Source organism: Saccopteryx bilineata, chromosome 1, assembly GCF_036850765.1.
Source record: "Saccopteryx bilineata isolate mSacBil1 chromosome 1, mSacBil1_pri_phased_curated, whole genome shotgun sequence".
Classification (NCBI taxonomy): Eukaryota; Metazoa; Chordata; class Mammalia; order Chiroptera; family Emballonuridae; genus Saccopteryx; species Saccopteryx bilineata.
In genome coordinates, this window is record NC_089490.1 from 228,538,170 (window position 1) to 228,552,272 (window position 14,103).

At 46.8% G+C, this 14,103-nt stretch overlaps 1 protein-coding gene across 1 annotated transcript in view; it reads left to right on the forward strand.

Moving 5' to 3' along the window:
* The window catches only part of CAPN8 (calpain 8), a 58,533-nt gene extending 56,307 nt beyond the window's left edge, over positions 1-2,226 (forward strand). Inside the window, 5 exon segments of the mRNA XM_066252727.1 lie at positions 101-179; positions 727-843; positions 1,112-1,128; positions 1,130-1,171; positions 2,203-2,226. Of these exon segments, the coding sequence (XP_066108824.1) occupies positions 101-179; positions 727-843; positions 1,112-1,128; positions 1,130-1,171; positions 2,203-2,226 (279 nt within the window).
* The last annotated feature ends 11,877 nt before the right edge of the window (positions 2,227-14,103 follow it).

A 14,103-nucleotide genomic window follows, 5' to 3' on the forward strand; every position in this document is an offset into this window, starting at 1 on the left:
GTCTCCTCTTGAGTCTGTCCCAGCCTTCTAAGGAAGTGGTGGGTTGGAGTGAGATAATCCTGGAAGCAGCTACGAACAGCTGTTTTCTTTTTCTTTTTAGGAGATCTATCTGGAAACTGATCATAACCACTTGGGGACCATAGATGCCCACAAGATGAGGACAGCCCTCAAGAAGGCAAGTGAGGACACATACTGTAGACAAGGTCTCAGGACCTCGATGTGCCCATTTCAGTTTTTCTGTGACGATTGCTAGTGATCCTTGGTGGTGGTTACCTTATGCCGGACATCAGTGTGACAATGAGGTTTTGTTGAGCAGCTTCCCTGCAGAGGGAGAAGGGAATGTTGTGTGGTCTGTATAGTGAAACACTAGACATTTTCCACGGATGTTATCACTGGGGGTGACAGCAATCTTAGAGAGCTAGGCTGTGAAGGAGGAGGGCAGAAGACACAGTTCCTTCACCTCTACTTTGACCGCTGTGGCTAGTGTGATACCCAGCCAGTTAGTGTTGGAGCTACCGACTTCATCCTGGACCAGGGAAGAGGCTAATCCTTTGAGAATTCTGTCAAAAGAGACCAGTTGGACTCCTAGACCCATCTGGTGTCCCTTGAAGGAGGCAGACTCAGATATGGCCCCTGAAAGTTCAGCACCTTGAGTTTTAGTGGGGGCAGTGCTGAGCCCTCCGCGTCCCTTGTGACCAGCTGTGACCCAGGCTGCTCTGCCCACAGGTTTCACACTCAACAACCAGGTACAGCAGACCATTGCCATGCGGTATGCCTGCAGCAAACTCAGCATTGACTTTGATGGCTTCGTTGCTCATATGATCTGTCTGGAGACCCTGTTCAGTGAGTCACTCTCTCCTATGACCCCATCCTATTCCTCCCGAGGGGCAGGGAGGGGCAGGAGGCCCAACAGACAGGCTTTGGTAACTGTGGCACTTGTGGGCAGGGGGGGCAGAAACTGTAGGGGCTGAGGAAGTTTCCATTGGCCACGCCCAGCTATAGGGGAGGGAGAGGGTACCAGGTGGGTATGGGGTAGGCAGAGGCAGTTCTCTGACTGGACTGATGTCCAGGAACATTCCTATCAAATTTCATTCCTTTTCTGGTGTTTTAGAACTGTTCTGACTTCTAGGACAAGGACCAGAATGGCGTCGTCCGGCTCTCTCTGGCTGAAGTATGTGACTTGAGCTTTGATGAATTGCTTGCTGGCTGATGGTGCTTTGAAATTCTTGGACAGTATAGGTGCTGAGTGGTGTTTATTCATATTGACCCATCTTATTACCATGTGGGTACAACATATGTTCTAGGGCAGGCATTGCTGGGAAGATGATTGTCTGTCATGCAATCTTCTAAACATTTTTATTTACTTATTATTATTATAAACCTACACCTATATTTCAAATCATTTCAAGGCTGGAAGCCCTTGTTAATTTGAATGGAATTGTGGGTGGTGGGTAAATGGAAAGTGTGAGACTTCTAGGACCAGATGTCTTAGACTGACATATAGAAAGACATCAGAAACAAAAGTTTAATTGCAATGGAGTAGAATGCAAATGCAAAATAAAAGAGTGTCTTACTGTGTACAAGTTTCACAATGTCTTGTGCAAACCACACCATAGCACCTCCCCCGTGGGGGCTGCATCCTTATATGGGAGCAGCCTTGAACTGCCTGCAGGGATGCAGGTGAGGGGATGCCCTGAGGGTCCAGGCCAAGGGGGAGGCTTTGCCCTTGACCTGCTCTTGAGGCAGAGGAACTGGAGGATCAGGTTACTCTTGGCTCTGCCAAGTTGTGTGGATACTAGTTCTTCTCTAAAGTGTGAATGCCATTGACACCTTTCTAGTGATCTAGGGAAGGCCTTCCTAGAAACATATCTATGGGTGCCTGTAAGTACTGGACAATACTGTTGAACCTGACATTGTGTGTACATATGTACCATATATAGATGGCACACACACACACACACACACACACACACCTGGTTTTGAAAGTCCCTTTGTGTCTAAGGTTTTCCTAAGTCACTTTTCTACAGTGCTCTGGCTTAGGAGTTGGTGACTTAGTTAAGGACTGCCTATTATTGAGCAAGATGCTTACTAGGGGACAGAGATAGAGCAAGTTCATACTCACGAGGGGGCAGGAGAACAACTGGCAAAGTCACACCAGCTCCCAAAGGAGCAGCACGCTCACCTGGTGTTTTTCTTTTGCAGTGGCTGTGCTGTATGTTGGTCTGACCTAGGGTTTTGGACATCGGTGACACTCCCTGCCAGCCTGCCTGCCTCTTTTCTCCCCCATTTTTACAATTTTGTGGCTATTTATCCTCAAATGACATTCAGTGGTCATTCATATCTGCCTTGCCTTGTCATTGTCCCCTGAGATCCTGGCCAGTCCACCAGAGCATTTGAGGGACCTGGGACTCTTTCAGCAGCTTTGAAGTTGACCCTGAGGCCCAGTGGAGGAACAGAAATCGATTAAAGTTGGGAGCCAGAACCATTTCTGCCATTCTCTTGTGATAGACCATCTGGGCAGTGCCTTGGGCTTTTCGTACTTTAGGGAAGAAGATGTTCTTGAGAAATGATGTGTTCAAAGCTGCGGAAAGATGGAAAATGTGGGTGAATTTCTTGGAGGGGAGGTTCTTATAGACTGAGCTGCTTCTGGGGGCCGCCTTCTGGAAGGGTGTCCACTCCAGCCTTCCTGGGGAAGGGGGTGTAGGGGGCTGCCAGGAGAACAGGTTCGTCCTCACGTTCACACGGGAGAAACCGCTGTGCTATGTGCGTCAGCATCTGCTGAGTCTGAAGGAAAATTCTTGCCGAGGGGAATCCTTACCTGACAAATAGCTAGAGTGGAAATGCAATTCAGGTTCATTTTGCTCACAGCTGAACACAGGGATCTTCTTGTTGGTAAGAAAGTAGATGTCACAGCCTAGTGTCCTAATAGGTAAATAGGGACAGAGCTGGTGGTTCTCGTACGCAGACTTCCGAGCTGAAGTATGAAGGAAGATGAATGTCTTAGTCAGCTCGGACTGCTATAACAAAGTACAATAGACGGGGCGGCTCACAGAAAACAGACATTTATTTCTCACCATTCTGGAGGCTGGAAGTTTGAGGTCACGGTGCCAGCATGTTTGGGTTCTGGTGAGGACCCTCTTAAGTCACGGACAGCTGACTTCTCAGTTGTATTCTGACATGGATAGCAGAGAGAGGAGGTGAGCCCTTTCATGATTCTTATAAGGGCACTAATCCCATTTATGAGGGCCCCACCTTCATGAGTTCATCAAAGTCTCCCAAAGACCCTACCTCCTAATACTGTCACATGGGGTGTTTGTGTGTGGGTGTTCACCATATGAATTTGAGGGACACAACATTCTGTGCATAGCCCTGGCCAGTTGGCTCAGTGGTAGAGCATTTGCCTGGCGAGTGGATATCCTAGGTTTGATTCCGGGTCAGGGCACACAGGAGAAGTGCCCATCTGCTTCTCTGCCCCTCCCCCTCTTGCTTCTCTCTCTCTCTCTCTCTCCTCCTCCTCCTCCTCCTCCTCCTGCAGCCATGGCTCAATTGGAGCGAGTTGGACCTGGCTGCTGAGGATGGCTCTATGGCCTCACCTCAGGCTCTAAGAGGAATTTGGTTGCTGAGCAATGGAGCAACACCTCAGATGGGCAGAGCATGACCCCTTAGTGGGCTTGCCAGGTGGATCCCAGTCGAGGCACATTCAGGAGTCTGTCTCTGCCTCCCTTCTTCTCATTGAATAAAAAAAGAGAGCTACCAAAGAGAAAACATGCCATTTTACCCTGTATTTCACATGGCTAGGAAGAACATTTTATTACACCAGCATGATACTATTATCCAACCCAACAAAATTAATAATAATTCTTTAGTCACATCGAATAACAATTTATATTAAAATCTCCTTGATTGACTCCAAAATGTACTTTTAGAGTTGGTTTCTTTGAGTGGGCACTCCAGCAAGGTCCTCACCTTGCCCCTTTTGATTTAGAACAATCTTTTTTCTCTCATGCTTAATGGTTAATGAATAATTGGACTTTTAAGAAAGAACTGACAATATGAACCCGCTATGCATGCTTCCCAGTCTAATTGAATCTCACACAGAGTACCCGGCCGGCCAGCTCGGTTCCCCACCCCCATTCTAGGGTCATTCTGTAGGCAGGCCCGTTTACAGGGTACTGAATATGGGGGAAGGGTGTCTAATATCCCCTTCACTGTGGTTGTCATCCTAGGGCACTGTCCTTATAGGTAAAACTCTCGCTGGTGTCCTCTCAGCTCTGGGCGGGAACCGCCCCTCAGGCCACACCTGGGCTTTGCTCAGGCCGGTGCTTTCCTCTGAGCTGGAGCCTGGTCCTGGGAGGCAGGTCTCTGCTGGGAGCACTTCGCAGTCCTTTCTCCTTGCCACTCCGGGGAAAGCCCTGGAAAGAATTTCTGCTCTGGCTGCTGGTTTATCACAGAGAGCACTCAGTTTGGCCACTTGCTGATGACAGAGGGGAGGAGACTCCCCTGGAGAATAAATTTGAGGCCTTGGTGAGTTGTTCTGTGTGGAGGAAGCTACTCACTGGCTGGGAAAGGGAAAGGTGAGACAAAGGTGCCATTCCAGACCTTTCAGAAAGGGCTGGGGTCCTCTGGGCTGGAATGTCCTGTCGTTCACCCAGGTGAACGTGAATCACCACTCCCTCGCTCCATCTTCAAGCTTATTTCTATTGATTTCCTAGACGGTCAGGGTGTGACTCAGCTTCCTCATCTGTAGAGTGGGATAATAATGCACACAGACCTCATAGTGTTGTCGTAGGGATGAGTGAGGTAAATGAGAGCACACAGACCAGCACCCACACCTGCAGGAAGCATGCCATAAATATCAGCCATTATTATTGCTGTGCTTCTGACTAGAGGCAGAATTTGGGTCTCTTTTATGTATTTTGAGCTTTGCCTCCTGGGCTTCCCTTTGGTCCTGATTAATTTTAGGTCTAAGATAGAGGACCCTGAGATTCTGCAATATTTCCAGAAGCTTATAGTCTAATGGGGGAGACAGACTCATAAAGAAGTAAGGACAGCCTGATCAGGTGGTGGCACAGTGGATAGAGTGTCAAACTGGGACACAGAGGACCCAGGTTCAAAGCCCCAAGGTCCCCGGCTTGAGTGCGGGCTCATCTGGCTTGAGCGCTGGTTTGAGCGTGGGATCATAGGCATGACCCCATGGGTGCTGGCTTGAGCCCAAGGTTGCTGGCTTGAGCAAGGGGTCACTTGCTTTGCTTTAGCCCCCTGGTCTAGGCGCATATGAGAAAGCAATCATTGGACAACTAAGGTGCTGCAAGGAAGAATTGATGCTTCTCATCTCTCTCCCTTCCTGTCTGTCTGTCCCTATCTGTCCCTCTCTCTGACTCTCTCTGTGTCTCTGTGAAAAAAAAAAGTAAGAACAATTTGCAACAGTGAAACATCAAGAGAGGTACAGGAAGTCAGGTCATAAGAGGAAAGAGAGGTCAACGCTGTCTGAAGACAAGGAGCAGGCTTCGTGTACCTGGGAAGAAATATGAAGCTGGCACTTCATTCATTCATTCCTTTAGTAAATATTTGTTAAGCAGTAGTTGTATTCCAGGTATTGTGCAGACACTGATAAATGAGCGAGAAGTATGTTCTAGACCAGGGGTCCCCAAACTACGGCCCGCGGGCCACATGCGGCCCCCTGAGGCCATTTATCCGGCCCCCACCGCACTTCCGGAAGAGGCACCTCTTTCATTGGTGGTCAGTGAGAGGAGCATAGTTCCCATTGAAATACTGGACAGTTTGTTGATTTAAATTTACTTGTTCTTTATTTTAAATGTTATATTTGTTTTCATTTTGTTTTTTTACTTTAAAATAAGATATGTTCAGTGTGCATAGGGATTTGTTCATAGTTTTTTTTATAGTCCGGCCCTCCAATGGTCTGAGGGACAGTGAACTGGCCCCCTGTGTAAAAAGTTTGGGGACCCCTGTTCTAGACGGAGGGTACAACGTGAGAGAAGGCAAGTGCATAGGAAAAGATGCCAGAGCCTGTTTGGAGAAGCCCGGGCTCTTCTGTGGGATTCAGAGATGCACTGTGACTTTGAGGCCTTCACCGTAGCCCCACAGAACAGCCTGGGCAGGAAGCAGCTCTCTTTCTTGCTTATTTCTACTGTTTGTGTTATGATCCTGCATAAGGTGTTTTCTTTTTCTTTATCAGGGTAAAATCATTTGAGGCTCTTCCCCAGATAGGGCAACATCCTTGGGCTCCTGCGGTTCAGGCTGCTTGGTCATATCCCTCCCGCCCCACTCCATTCCCTGCGCTGGAGGGACCCCCAGGCACCCTCTCTTCTGGCAGCTGAGAGGCACCTTCCATGTCACTGCCCAGCAGTGGGCCCAGGCGCCTCCGTGCGGCTGGCTGTGGTCTCTGCAGCTGCCCTCAACCCCTAGGGCAGTGGTTCTCAAACTTTTGAAGTCAGGGCGCATTTAAAATCTTACAAATAATTATAGGTGCACTATATACAAATTTTTGAGAAATATGTTATAATAATTAAGTCAAATATTAAAGAAAAAATATAAAGTCCAAGCGTGCTTTTATGGTAATTAAACAAAATAAATATGACAAAATTAAATTTATTCTGACATTAAAGAACATTTTTATGTTACATTTTTGAGTTATGCTTTTTAGAATTTGTAAAAAAGAGGGGTTAAACAATAAAAAAACAACAAAAAGTTATCTTTTTATATATACAGATACATTCTTAGTAAGATTTAGTAAATTTGGCAGGTCCCGGTGTGAATGTGTTAAGTTTTTTCATTCTTGTGTTTATGAGAAACATGAGCTTGGTGTGTCCTAGAAATTTCTTCAATGTTTGGGCATATATTTGAAAGGCAAACTCTCATTTCCTCATCAATACATTGAAGAATTCCTCTCCTTTTACTCTTAATTGTGTTGAGGGTAGAAAATTCTAATTCACATAAATAGGATGTTGAAAATTGTAGTAAAATGTTCAAAACCTTTTTAGATATTGCCATGTATTCTTCTTTTATAGAAATCCAAAAGGCTTCAAGAGATAATTTCTTATGTTTAATCATCAGTCTACGATCAGTGGATATAGCTGCCAGTTCTTCTTCTTCTGTTAATGTTAAGCCAAAATCACTTGAAGCTTCCATGAATGAGTTTCTAATCCAATTGTATTGTTCAGTGTTAAGTGATGGAAAATGCTATAAATTAAATTCTGCCCATCAGCCTTCAAGTCCTAGTTTATTTACACTTAACTTTTTCTCACTTCCAGAATCGGATTCTTCAATATCACACTTCTTTTTGAGAAATCTACCCATTTTATTTGGGTGTATTTATCTAGAAATAATATAATGATGTGTTAATAATAAATATAATAAAGATGTATTAACAAAAAGAGTGGTATTTCCATAATGAAATGGTATAATAGAGTAACTATATTTATTTTTATATCTGGGTACATGCCACGAATCAGTGCAGCTAATAATTCCAGGTCCTGAGTGGGAACGGTGTGGAATTAAGAAAATACGTGGAATTAAGAAAATATGGGGTCAGGAGGGCCCTGTAATTGCTGCTGGCAAGAACAAAGCACGCCCCAACACCGCATCTTGTTTTATTTATAGGGCAAAGTGGGCCATTAGCAAACCAATGAGATCTTTGATCATATTTCCAAGGCAACCCAAGAATTTTACCAAGTACAGAAAACCCACACCATACATATCATCTTAACTTGACACCAAACAAAGGATAGAAGAAACTTGCCTCCAGTCTTTCTGGGGAAGATGGGGCGTAGTGTAAACAATCCAGCACCACAGCTTAACAGCCTTTTGCAACCTAATCAGGCAATTGAGGTGGGGAGTAGGGCAGACTGTCAGCTTACAGCCAATTCCCCACACCTCTGTCCCCTCAAAATCTAAACTCCAAAAACCCTGTTGGTTTTTTGGTCCCCAACAGGCACATATTTCTATGGAATACCATAGGGCACACCTAGAAATCTTCTAGGGTGCACCAGTGTGCCCTGGCACACACTTTGAGAACCACTGCCCTAGGGTGAAGAAGAAAGGGCCGCCCCCCAGGGTCACAGGTGGCCTTTTATGGACACCAGGTCATGGGGTGAACCCAGACATGTTCCCCTGGAGCTGAGAAGCAGTCCAGATGCATGGCTGATGGAGCACAGTAGGCCTCCACTTCCACCTGCATCCTTGAAACATTTACTACTAATTAATTTCTGAATCACATAACAGTGCACTTTCTAATTACACAGGGGGAGCACAAACAGCTCTAAAGGGGTCTTATCTATTGCACAAGAGACTCTAATAGACTGCTTTCCCAGAAATGAGAGAGGAAGAGAGGGGTTGATGCAGGGGGTAGGAGGAGGGGAAGGAGGGAGAGATGGAGAGATTGGGAACAGGAAGGACACTCTCCTGGTCTTGGAGGCTGGCTGTCACCAAGAGGAGCTTGGCTTCTGGGGACCTCAGCCACCCTTCCAGGAGACATATAGCTGTCTCTGGGCTCAGAGAGGAAAGGCTTCCTCGGGAACCCTGCCAACTGTGCAAACACCAACACGGAGATGTAAATAAAAACAGACAGGATGCAAACATAATTATAGCCTGCCATTATGAGCAGAGAGACTCACTGGGGACTGGTCCGTTTTCATCACTGAGTCCCGTTTGGCATTGTGGTGATTAAAGCAGTGGCTCTAGGTTCTCTCTTTCTCTTGTTTTCTGTTTTGTTTTGTTCTTACTGCCCGATGGATTTTTTTTTAATTTTTATTTTTTTTACTTTTACCAGGTTTTACACATTAAACCAAGAGGCTTTCGTATGGTGTTGGAATCTCTGGATTATCAAAAGTTTATTTGGGTCATGAAGCATTATTGAACACCTACTATATGCAAGGAAGTATGTGATAGGCAGAGGACTATAGACACAGTTGATCACAATATGATATATGATTATGATATGATATAATATGATCCCTGCCATTGGGTGGTGTGTCACTGTAGTCTGAGGAGAGGACAGGTGTAAGGACATGTGGCCTCAATCTGAGACAATGGGACAGCAGTGGAGACGGGCGTAGGAATCCAGGAGGGCCCTTGCTGCATCTTGGGGTTCAGGCAAGGCTATGTGGAAGAGAGTAGAAAGTGAAATAGGAATTTCCTCCAATCTTACCTAGATCCTGAGTGCCAGGGAGCCCTCCTCACCTAATATTCTGTGTTTGGGAAAATTATTACTGTTTATAGAAGGAGCAGCTTCTGCACTGGACCCCTTTCAGACTCCAGAGCAGGAAGCTACAGCCAGGAGGAGGCGGGTTTTACTATTGCAGGAGTAATTGTAAAGTGGATTGAACTGTTGCCAGCGCCCCCTGTTGGTAGAGCCTAATATGGAGCCAGATGATAACTAGTGATAACTAGACACAGCTAACAGATTCAGAGTGGGGTCATCCCAGTATTAGCGCTGGCTACCCCAGAGTTGTGCCCCTGGGGGAGCCTCCTGAGTGTCCATACAGCTCCAGCACTTGCCTGTTCTTGGGCTCATCTGTTTGTGACCTCTGGGTTTTCCAAGGTGATAATACCTTAAAGGGACAGCTCTGAACCTACAAGGGAGGCTTAGTGGCAATCCTGAGACCTCCCCCCTCCCTGGCCAGGGAAGGAAGCAAAGACACTTCAGCAGGGGTCGCAAGGCCGCTTTGCTGTGAAGGTGGCTGGCTTTGCGGGGCTGGGAGTCAGGAGATTGGCTGTGTCATTAACTATCCAGTGATCTTGGGGGCCCCAGTTCCCACAAAAGCTGCACTGGGAGCCCCTGTGTCCTAGACAGTCCTGAGGGCTGTTGTGGAGGGGCTTCTTCGGTGGCTATTTGTAGCAGCTTCCACCTGAGGGTGATGCCTCTCAGGGCAGAGTGGCTGTGCCCTGCACCGTGCCTGTCCTCACCAGCCTCTTCACCCCTTCCTCACAGCCTGGGGCTCTGCTGTGCATGTCAAGTGTGTCGGGTCGATTGTTAAGTTTGAATCCAGTGTCCACAAATTCTTTCATTTTGTTTACCTGCTGAGTCTCTGGAACCCAATATGCAAATATGGAAAGCTGCATGCAAATAAAGAGTGTAGGACATCAAACCTGCTGGAGAGGAACAGTCAGGGGACCCAGGCTCCCTGCGATGCCCTACTGCCATTGCCCCCCCCAGTGACTTTTCCAGGCCTCAGTTTCCTCATCTGCAATGTGAGAGTTAGGCTAGATTGCCACTTGGTTCCCTTTTCAGCTCTCCGAACCCACTGTTCTGTGTTTGGGAAAATTATTACAGCATCTGTGGAGGGAGGAGCTTCTGCAATGGATACCTTTCAGCAGGAAGGTCTTGGGCTACAGTGGGAAGCTAGGAACCTAGGGCAGTGGGGCCCCTTCCAATGGAACTTTTGGTCTTTCCTCTCTATCCCACTAAGGTGCAAAATTAACAGAATAACAACTAACAGTAGCTGAGTTTTTCTAGATGCCAGAATGTTTATGAACTGTTTTATGCACCATCTCATTTAATCAATCAGGCACTGGGGCTTAGAGCTGAATTGTGGCGGCGGCCACCTAACTGCAGGACCCACTTGTCACTCACTGGCTATGTGACCTCGAGCCATCTGTTCATTGGTTACCTTTCTGTCCCTAAATTTTCTCTCCTGAAAATGGGAATAATTAATGTACCCCCTAGCTACCACATTTAAGCCTGACTACAACCCTTGTGGTCAGGGTTAAATGAAATAGTCCATGTACTCAGCACATGGTAAGTACTCTATTAAAATCGAGCTATAAACACTGCACACAATAGCCCTCTCAACAGCCCTACCCAATAGGACTGTGGTTCTACTGGCCGCTGAGGAAATTGAGGCTTAGGGAGGTTAAGGGCAGGTGGCTGGCTGTCTTAGCTCGGGCTGCTATCCCAAAGTGTCACGGACCGAGTGGCTTATAAACAACAGACATCTGTGTCTCTCAGTTCTGGAGACTGGGAAGCCCGAGAGCAGGGTGCCACCATGGTCAGGTTCTGGGGAGGGCTCTCTTCTTGGTTGCAAACTGTCATCTTCTCATTGTGTCCTCACATGGTTGAAAAACTAAGATCTCTCCAGGATCCAGTTTATAAGGGCACTAATCCCATTCAGGAGGGCTTCACCCTCATGCCTAATTATCTCCTGATGCCCCACATCCAAACACCATCACATTGGGGGTTAGCTTTTAGCACATAAATATTGGGGGACACAAACATTAAGCCCATTGTAGAGGCCACAGTGGAACTGAAGTGTGTGACTGTCCATACGTGTCTACTCCATAACACTTGTGTTCCTGAAATGGCCTTCCCTGGCCTGTTCCACAGCACAGGGTCCAGGGCCAAAAAGTATGTGTCCCTGTCCCCTTCCCTCAGGGTTCCATCTGTCTGTTCTTTGAGACTCTTAAATTGAGAGGAAAGCGGTTGACATGTTAATTCACAGATTTTCTGACAGGACCAAAGGGAGAGGTGAAGGACAGAGCTAACCAGTGATGTAGCTTGATGTCACTCTCAGAGGCAAAGGGGGCTCAAGTTCATGACTGGAGTCAAGGGCTGTGGCCCTACGAGCAGTCACTGGTGGACCCGAGCATGCTGCCCAGCCACGGACTCCATCTCCCCATGGACTTGGGCTCCTGGCTCTGACCTACGTCTGCGTCGTGGGTTTGTCTATATCCAGTGTGGACGCGCAAGCACGTGCACACACACACACTCAAGTTTATCTCTAGGACTGATGAATTCTGCGAATGCGATAATCAGCAGGAATGGAAAAGCCAACCAGAGCTAATTCTTTCCAGAGTGCAATGTAACTAATTTAAAACAACTTATTTAGTAAAATGGTAATGATGAGGCTAATGTCATCTCCCCAAATGACAAAACCATTAGTTGTCTGGGGCCTCTGGCGGAAGCAGGGAAGCAGGTGGCCCCACAGAAGGATGGTCATCCTGCAGGCTGCCTCCTCAGCTCCCTGGCCTCTTTGCCTTGTCCTGTGGGATGCTAGTTCTGCTGCTTACCAGGACAGAGCAGTGGTGGGAGCCCATATCCCTCATTGCCACGGCCTGAAGGGACAAGCCCACAGAAGCCCAGGGATACCACTGTATCTGGAGGGAGGGCCACAGGTGGCTGATGGACCCTGCTTGTTCAGAAAGAAGTGCTGGCCCTAGAAGGGAATGATGGGAAACCCCCTTGATAATCTGTAGTTATAGCAAGCATCTTCTTTTTAGGCCTGGATTTAATCTTATCCCCACCTCTGGCCATGTGACTATGGACCAGTCACTCAACCTTCTGGTCTGTTTCCTCATGGTCAACTGGAAATTACTGCTCAGGGTCTCCTTCTCTCATTGACTGAGAGCAGGAGGTCTTAGAGATCAAGACTCTGGATAGCACACTTTGCCTTTTAATCTTGGTTTGTGTGCCCTGGTAGTTCTCTTTCTTCTTCTGTTTCTGCTTTTCATTTATACTAGTTGGTCTTTTATGAATAGTCTCATAAGATTTCTTAACCTATTTGTGGAATAAAGTAGAAGACAAATAAATTACGAGTAGTTGTGAGGATTAAGTGATAATTGCAAAGCGTCTATGCATCATGGGTGTTCCCTCTCTCTCTGTGATGGGATTCCATTGTCTGCTTCCCCTTCTCCCCACCCCCCTTTTCCTGGGCCACATGGAGGGCTGCACAGCTCCTAGGGGGACCCTGAGCCAAGGAGCAGACATGGGAATCAGTGTCTGAGGGGGCCAGGGTCTGAGCAGAACAGATGGTCCAAGAACTAGCTCACCATGAAGACAGATGGACTAAGCAGAGCCCAGGCATGAAGCAAGTAGGAGGGTGAGTTTAGGGGGCGCTGATGATAAGAAGGGTCAGTATGGGCAGTGCTTGGTGTTCACAACTATGGCAGCTCTTTTTGGAGTATGTAGGGAACTTTAAAGGAATTGAAGTAGGGGAGCCAGTTGGGACCCCACTCAGTGACTATGAGGTATGGAAGAATAAGCTGGGATGTTTCCGCATGCCCAGCAAGAATGAGGGAAGGCTGTTCTTGGGGAGACAGGGTAACGATTGAGCCCAGAGGGACAACCCCAGCACTGTAGCCTAGTGAGGGATTCTTCTGGACATAATCCAAGGGACCAGCCTAATTGAGTTTCAGCAAAGTCTTCTCAGCCAAACCAAACATGTTAGAGCAGAGTCTCAGGGTTGCATGACTTGTAGGGAGAGGTTGCCACCAAACCTTTAATCCTCAAGCCAGATGGAAGTTTAGCACATGGAGTTCCGATTCCCCTTGGCATAGAAACCGACATCAGGAAACTTGCACTCTGGCCCAGGAAATCAGTGAGCATCTCAATGGATAGGTGGTGTCTCTCTCTCTTTGGGCAGAAGTTTCGTTTTCTCAAGCCAGGTAAAAATAAAGTATTAGAAGCAGCCAACAGAGGACGTTGAGACAAAATTCCAGCAAAACGTCAGGATGTATATTGACTGAAAACTCGAGCTCTGACTCAGACACATTTTGAATCTCCATTTCCTAGCCACATGACCCTGGCCAAGCGACTGAGCCTCTCCAAGCCTCAGATTTCTCATCTGTGTTATCAATGCAGGGGAATTCATGGGGCGGGGCATAGTTTGGCCTTGAGCTGCTCTTGAAAATGACATCTACCTAATGCTAAACACCATGTTATTGGGGGAACAAACCCCCCTTTAAAAGGCCCCATGATGCTCATCAAGTAAAGAATGAGTAACCATAGATAAGATCACAAAGTAATGGTTATGTTTGATCGTCTCATATTTTTCCAGAAATTGAAGGCAATCCTCCATAGAATCGGTGTCCTTGTAAGTTTCATACCTTAGGGCTGCTTTAATATCTTAAGTGGCTGTTACTACGGTTGGCTTTTAAATTATACACGCACACACACATCTCCTGCTGTCTGCACGTGGCAGACAGGAAGTGAAGTCAGGGACAGTGTCTTTGCTGACATTTAATTCTCAGGGTCCTACGGGTACATCACTCCCAGAGACCTGCTTTCCTGACATGAATCTGGGTGTCTCTGCCCTTGGCAATCATTTTTTTTATTTTTTAAAATTTTATTATAATTATTATTTAGATTTT